General features: G+C 45.3%; 1 protein-coding gene across 1 annotated transcript; it reads right to left on the reverse strand.

Annotated features, from left to right (window-relative positions):
- Positions 1-4,104: 4,104 nt before the first annotated feature.
- On the reverse strand, positions 4,105-4,647 carry LOC125469366. The gene has a single exon (XM_048566612.1). It carries the CDS (start codon positions 4,645-4,647, stop codon positions 4,105-4,107), a length of 543 nt encoding a protein of 180 aa, XP_048422569.1.
- Positions 4,648-8,014: the final 3,367 nt, after the last annotated feature.

The raw sequence follows: 8,014 nt of genomic DNA on the forward strand, positions 1-8,014 counted from the left end.
TAAATCCACACTCGGCCCAATAATATTATTTTGGGCTCGAGCCTAAACATTGCCCCCTCGCTTCTGAGGTCGTCAATCGTCAATCCTCGATCGAGCCTTGACCTTGAAGAAGCGAAAACGTCTTTTGCCATTAGACCTAACCGTCTCGATAACCACCACTATGCGCATTTATGAAATATGATTGCATGATCTCTGTTTTTCTCGATGTCCTGCCACATGTCGATTCTTCGATAAACTTAATAGCCTTTAATCATGGCCCTCGAAAACGTGCGCTTGCCGAAGCGTCTTTTCCTCATCAATGCATTAAATCTGCCACTGCACGCAATCGTGCGTCCTAAAACCTCGAGAACCTCGATCCTATCCTTGGAGATTCTTAAGATATCCGAAATGATTGACCATTTCCTGGTCGATTTTTCCCTTAAATTTGAAAATCAAAACGCTTCAGATCATCAAACGTTTGACCTTCCTCTCAATACACCTATAAATATTTGAAATCCTCCTATTCGTACATTTCACACTTCCAGAAACCTTTGAAAAATCTCTCCGCCATTTTGCTTTCGAAATCCCAGAAAAACAAACTCTTATCTTAGAAATCCTCCCAAGCATTCCTCCAAAACTCTTATAGGCTTTCCAAAATGACTTCCAACACCTTTATTTCTAAGCTCAACGACGAATCCAACAAATGCAAAAGCTTCATCGATTGGATTGCCATCAAAACCCTGCGCTTCGAAAGTGACCTAAGCACTACTCATCAAATCCTGGGGCCACTTTTCAAGGATGTAGTACCTTCGTCCATCACCACACTCTTCAAGGCTCATTGCCTAACACCCTTACTACAAGGGTTCCACTGGTTAAAGTAGGACCTATTGAAACCCTAAGAAGCCTGGCCTACGACCAATGCCAACTGGGCAGCTTGGGTCGTCCGAATGGAAAATTTCTTCATCCAAGAGTGGAAGGCTCTTGGTATCTACGATGCCATCAAACTTTTGACCATGGAGCTAGCCATGGTAAAGAACTCCTTATGGCAACGCTAAGTCTCTGGTGCTCGACCACCAACACTATGGTCATTTCCTTTGGCCCTCTCGGCCCTACCATCCTTGATGTCTTGGCTATTCTTAGGACTCCTCCCTCTGGCATCCCGATAGATACCGCTCTCTTTGGACGTCTGTCGAATATAAACCTTAAGGCGCTCTTTGACGATCGAGCCGTCGAAACACTAAGTCGAGATGGTCAAGAGCCTTCAAAAGAAGAGGTTCAGAAGCTACACAAGAACTTCTTCAACTACAACACCCCCATCCTTTACTTCGCTGGCTGATGAGAGGCAAGTCTTCGGAAGGGAGAACATGAAGCCTTCCTATTCTACTGGTACAACAAATTTATTTGTTGTACCGGATCAAACAAGTGTTTGGTCAAGAACATGCCAGTGGCCGAAACCCTGGCCAGTGGTCATACTCTAGCGCTTAGCTCGGCCGTTCTTGCCAATCTTCTCCGCTGCTTGACCGAGGCGACTATTGGAAAAATTGACGCAAACCAAAACGGTCCCTTCTAGGTCTTCTAACTCTGGCTACAAGTCTATTTCGCCACACTTCGGCCAGACATCTCTGCCTTTCAACCTATTACCTTGTTCGACCTTCAGTTGGCATCTCGGTCGCCGCCTCCTCACCAGGCCAAAGAAGTCTTAAAGTACCTCTTCGGCCTAGAAGTCCTCTCCGACGACGAATTTTTAGTGTGTCGTCGTCAAGAGGACCCTTGCTCTATCAGGCTTCCAACATCAGCCTGGAGTGAAAGTGAAGATGCTGCCCTTCGCTAGAATTAGGGGTCGATCGTGCTAGCACATGACCTTCGCCTTGGTTGTGATTCTCACCAAGCGAGTTGGGAAGTCTACCACCCCCACTTCACGGCTCGACAACTTAGATACCTTCAAGGTTGTCCGGTACCTCTACTCACTTCCCGTTCCCTCCTCAGCTGAGAACGCCTTTCTGGCTCATCAGAGAGGGAGTGTAGAGACTCCGAGAAAGAGTTTTAGGATCGGTTCAAAACATTTCAGCTCCGACCAACTCTTCCTAAATCTCTCAGAACAAAAATCTTCGACGACTGATGGGAAGAGTACACTGGAGCTTTCTTTGGGGTTACGGTCGAAAACATCACCGACAAAATTTTCGACGATCAGCCAAAGAAAATCTCTGCCCCCTAATCCAAAGAACCAACACAAGGTAGACGACTACCTTTTCTTCTATTTCTCTTTTCTATTGTCACTGATCCTTGTTAATGTGATCTCGTTTTCTCAAATGGTCGGTCGTCGAAGAAAGTGGACGTGATCGCTATAGCTACGGCCAAGAAGAAATCTGCTCTCTCTAAGAGAAGCAAAACCACTGTGCAACCTTCACAAGGCAAACAGTCTCGTCTGAAAGCTGAAGTGGCCGGCGAAGCTCTCTGACCCTCAAAAGGCATCAAGAACTTGGCTAAGAAGGGGGAACGGGAGATCCACGTGATTTCCAACCATACTACTGGGATAACCGCAACCAGCAACTCTCCCCTCGCCCCGATCGTCCATGCCCAAACGGAGGAACGACCAACAGCATCCTGCCAAGCAACCCGAGCCGTCCCTAGGGTCGTGGCTAATCTAGGGACTGCTCCGCTGGTTGAGGGACCTTTAGTCTTGGGGCCAATGGCTGCATCTGCCCTGGAGAAAATAACCCTACTCGTCGGGACAAATTTCCCCAAGAAACAGTTGACGATAATCTTAGAAGAGGTATGACTATGTCGCTAGTGACCCTTCTTCAATTTATCAAGTTTACAAATCTTAACAGCTTTTTGTTTTAGGACGATGAGAGCGACGAGGGTCACGAGATTCCGCTGGTGAGTCGCCCTCGACCAACCAAACCTCCTTCCGCCAATCTTCCCCTCGTGGTCGAGGCGGCTGTTCAACCGGATCCTCCCATGATCGATCGTGGGAAAAGACCCCTGGTCGAGCTTGAGACGACGGTAGAAATGCCGCTCCATCCATAAGATGAAAACCTCGACATTCCTCCACAAGAAGTTACCTTGGCTTTTGTAAGGCTCACTCCCCTTTCTTCATTAATTTTATTATGACGCATCTGAACCTAGGAAAATATTAAATGTCAGGTGCCCAAACATTCATTTCACCGACAATTCTATGCGCCGAAGGGTGTGATCTACATTTCCTGGCTACCTCAGTGGCCATCAAATGTAGATAAACTCCATCGGCCACGTGAATTAAGAAGCAGTCTTAGACACTGGGCTCGGCCATTAAGTTCTCTAGGTTCGAGCAATGAACCAGAGGACATGGCCGAAGTCTCCTCTCGGTAGGTTTAGAAACAAATTCACTCTATTATGCATTCCATATGATTTTCCTTTTGCTTACAAATTTTCTTTTCTGTGCAGCCTTCGTGGGAAGTTAAGCTTGACGCCTTAATTGCAACTACATCAGGAGCGGTTGGCTCCTTAACGATAGCAACCAAACCTTCCGTTTAACGGCCGAACCAGATGCCCTTGTCAAGCTGCATGAATTGCTGTCCCTTTCAGCATCACAAATTCTTGAGTGATAGGGCCTCGACTTCGTAGGGGCATATCTGAACAATCTTGCGGCTGATGGTCAGTTAAGCAACAAAGTCATTACTCGAGCATCTTCTACTTTGGAACGAACTCGAGAATATTTCGATAGTTTTGAGAGAGCTCTTTGGGCCGAAGATGACTTGAAAGCTGCGATGGTTGTTCAAGAAGCTTTACATCCACGGGTTAACATGCTGAAGACAAAGAAGGAAACAGTGGCCGACCTCGGTCGTCAAATTGCCGAACTTCAAAACTGAAGGTTGGCAATTGCTTTCGAGCTTACAAGAGATTTCGAGTCGTGCGGCAAATCCTGCCTGACCGAATATGCGGCTAGTGTGCGGTAGGTCGAGCAGCTGAAGATGGATAAGAGGAATTGGCAGAACGAGGTCACGATGGGTTAGGTGAGGTGGTTAGAATTGAAGGCTGTTCTTGAAACTTTCTTTTCCTCCTCACCTTAGGGATATTTAGTTATAAACGAATCAACCATCTGTACTTGTATACTCGTTTTTGCGAGCTTATTAATGAAATAAACTATTCTTGCATTTCCCCCATGACCGGATAATACTTCCTTAAAAATTTCCCATTGATTGGTAATTTGTGAATTAAACCAGTCCGATCTCTAAGATGATATGCTCCCTTGTCGAGAACTTTATGTACGATGAACGACCCTTCCCAATTCGACGACCATTTACCGAACCTGGGGTCTTTAATTTCTACGGGTAGCACAATTTGCCAAACTAATTCTCCCTTGCCAAACGTTTTCTGTCTAACCCATTGATTATAGGCTCGCTCGGCAATCTTTTTCTGCGCCACTAATAAGTTATAAGCGTCAAGTTGCATTTCCTTCAATTCTTCTAACTCCTGCCTTATGGCCTGACTGCATTCGGCACTAATCAAACTACTCTGTTCGATTACTCGGAACGAATTTATACTAAGCTCAACCGGTAATATTGCGTCCTGTCCATATGTTAAGGCATATGGAGTTGTTCTGGTGGTTGATCGGAGTGAAGTTCGATAAGCCCATAATGCTTCATTTAGCTTCAAATGCCACATCCTCGACCTTTCTCTTACCATTTTTTCAAGAATACCAATCAAAACTTTATTACTTGCTTCGGCTTGTCCATTCACTTACGGATAATAAGCATAGACTGCTCGAGTCAAATTTTTAGGTTCGTCGCATACTCTTTGAACCTGTCGGCCGTAAAGATTGTGCCATTGTTAGTTATGATCGTTTTTGGTACTCCGAATCGAGTCACAATATTTTTTTCTACAAAATTGCAGACTTTTGTGGACGTTAATTCGGCGTATAATCTTACTTCGACCCACTTTGTGAAGTAATCGATTGCCACTAATATCCATGCGTATTTTACAGCTCCAGAAGACAGCGTGATTTTGCCAATTACGTCCATTGCCCATCCTTTGAACGGCCATAGTTTGGTAACCGAATGGAGTAATTCGGCTGAGACTTTCTGTGTAGGCCTATGAACCTGACACTGTATGCATCATCAGGCGTATTCGATGCAATCCTTCAATATACTCAGTCAGAAATAACCGTGTCAACGAAGCAGCCAAGACATCTTACGTCCGGATTTGTGAGCTCCACACATCCCTTCGTGTACCTCTGCTATTACTTGGGCAGCATCTTGTAGGCCGAGGCACAATAATAGTAACCCATCCTCACCTTTTTGATAAAATTCATTCTGGTACGACACATAATTCGTGGCGTGGACCCTCGTCCTTTGATTGTGTCTATCGTTGGGGTTGTCGAGATATCGTAAAATCACATTTTTCTAATCGTCCGGTAATGTCTCGACAACACATATTTCTACGGGGTCTCCTTGCTCTAGCAGCGATGGTAAAGACATCACTCTCGTGCGTATGACATGATTGCGCTGGAAGACTTGTTGATTGACCAAGGCTGGGTAAGATCGTAGTTCTGTGGGCGTTACCCGGCCTAACTTGCCCTCCGTGAGTTGTGCTCCGGAGGCTATTTGGGCGAGTTCGTCTGCGTCAATGTTTCAAACATGCGAAATGTGCTCAATTGTAATCCGCTCAAATAACTCGGCCAAATAGGTGGTAACCATGTGATAGGGCGTCAAAGTACAACTCATGCAATGAAAAATGCCATTTAATTGGTTACTCACTAGTTCGGAATCATTGAAGATGAGGACACGGGCTGCTCTTAAGTCATGGAGGACATGAAGGCCGATGATGAGGGCTTCATACTCTGCCTGATTATTCACACAGTTGAAATCTAACTTGAGAGGGAAATACCATCAGTAATGGTCGGGAGATTGAATGACGATACCAACACCAGCTGAGGTAGCGGTGCTATATCCATCAAAGTGCATCATCTAGTAGTTGTCGCGTGTTTGGACTAAACCAATTCGACTTCGCTGCCCCCAAAACCATAAGGAGAGGGATGCTAGGCCAAAAAATCGGCTAGGACTTAACCTTTGATGGTCTTTTAGGGGATGTACTGCAAACTAAACTCGGACAATGCCATGGTCCATTTCCCAATTCGGCCTTTGATGATAAGCAGAGTAAGCATGTAACAAATAACATCTGTTTGGGCGATGACTTGGGTAACTGATGGGAGCATGTAACGTCGACGTTTGGTCGCGGCGAAAAACAAAGCTAAGCAAAGTTTCTCGACGGGTGAATAATTGATCTCAGGTGAATTCAAATTTCGACTGAGATAAAAGATAGCTTGTTCACACCCAGAATCGTTATCTTGCGCGAGGAGGCAACTGATGGACTTGTCAGCTGCCGAAATGTACAGTTTGAGAGGTCTACTACGACAAGGCGGTATGAGTACTAGTGGCATGGTAAGAGAGACCTTGATTTGTGTGAAAGCCGCTTGATGTTCTTCGCGCCACTCAAACTTGTCAGTGTCTTTAAGTTTTAGGAGTGTAGATAATGCTTTCATTTTGCCTACCGAATTAGCTATGAAACGGTGGAGAAAATTTATCTTCCCGAGCAACGGCTAGAGTTGCTTCTTGGTCGTCGAGGGTGGAGCGCTAATGATTGCGCGAGCTTTATTTTCGTCGACCTCGATGCCACAATGGTGCATAAGAAAACCCAAAAAATTACCTGCCGATACACCGAAGGCGCATTTGGCCGGGTTCATTTTGAGATTATGTTGACGCATACGAAGGAATACTTGCCGAAGATCATCCAGGTGCGTTCGGCGACTTTTCTATTTCACAACCACATCATCGATATAAGTTTCTACGACCGTACCGATCAAATCATGGAATATCGTATTCATAGCTCGTTGGTATGTGGCTCCGACATTCTTGAGGCCGAATGGCATGAAGACCCATTCGTAGGTGCCGAGTGCCCCCGGGCAACAGGAGGCGATCTTATGAACATCAGCTTCAATGATAAAGATCTGGTTGTAACCGGTATGGCCGTTCATGGAGGATAACATTTCATGATTGGCTGCGACATCAATCAATAAATCCGAGATTGGCATTGTATATTCATCCTTGGGAGTTGCCAGATTTAAATTACGAAAATCGATGTAGATGCGTAGGGCTCCATTTTTTTTAACACCGGGACGATATTGGCTAACCATTAGACGTATCGAGTGGTCCGAATAAACCCGGCTTTCAAAAGCCAAACTAATTCATCCTTTATGCCAAGCTGTACTTCTATCGAGAACAGGCATGGGGGTTGTCGGAAAGGCTTACACCCTACTTTGATGCGTAATTCATGTTCGACGAGGTTTCGATTAAGGCCTGGCGTCTCATGTTAATTTCACGCGAAACAATCTTTATTTATGGAGTAGTATACAAAGCTCGACCTTTATGGGGGACAGTAACAATGCACTAATAAACAACAGTTGAGGCTTGTCGGCTGTGCCAACATTTATTTCTTTTAATGGGTCTTTGACTTAGGGCCGATTGTCTTCGAGTTCGGCTGGTGCGGCCTGAACTTTGTCTAACGATAAAACTGGGCCGTTATTTGCTTTAGCCTAAAATTTGATTAAGTTTACACCCGAGTGTGGTTGCTTGGCAATGGCATACCAATGAGCCAGCAGACGTTCCATGGTAGATGAAACCGCGGTTCGAGGCCTTTCTTATTTGGCGACGTCAGTCATCAGCGTTGGTAATTAGATCAGCCAAGTCGAGTTTCACCGAATCCTGCTATACAGTCTCGACGTCTACCTCGATGGCTTTCTGAACTGAAATTCGAGTCGGTCGTCCGTCTTCGTTAAAACCTTATAGGGTGATGTAGCCGATGTGATCGTCATAATAACGAGCCTGAATCATGTTGGTTTTGAACGACTGATTATCGGCTGGATGGACTACAACCGATTTGCCGTTCCAAAAGATGAGAACTTAGTATAACGATGAAGGAATGCAACTTGTTTGATGGATCCAATCGTGGCTGAGCAATGCATTATAGTCGGTCTTTGAGTCAATTATAAAGAATG

Source organism: the organism of the source record quoted next, unplaced genomic scaffold (assembly GCF_019419815.1).
Source record: "Pyrus x bretschneideri cultivar Hongxiangsu unplaced genomic scaffold, Pyrus_bretschneideri_v1 Contig42, whole genome shotgun sequence".
Lineage (NCBI taxonomy): Eukaryota > Viridiplantae > Streptophyta > Magnoliopsida > Rosales > Rosaceae > Pyrus > Pyrus x bretschneideri.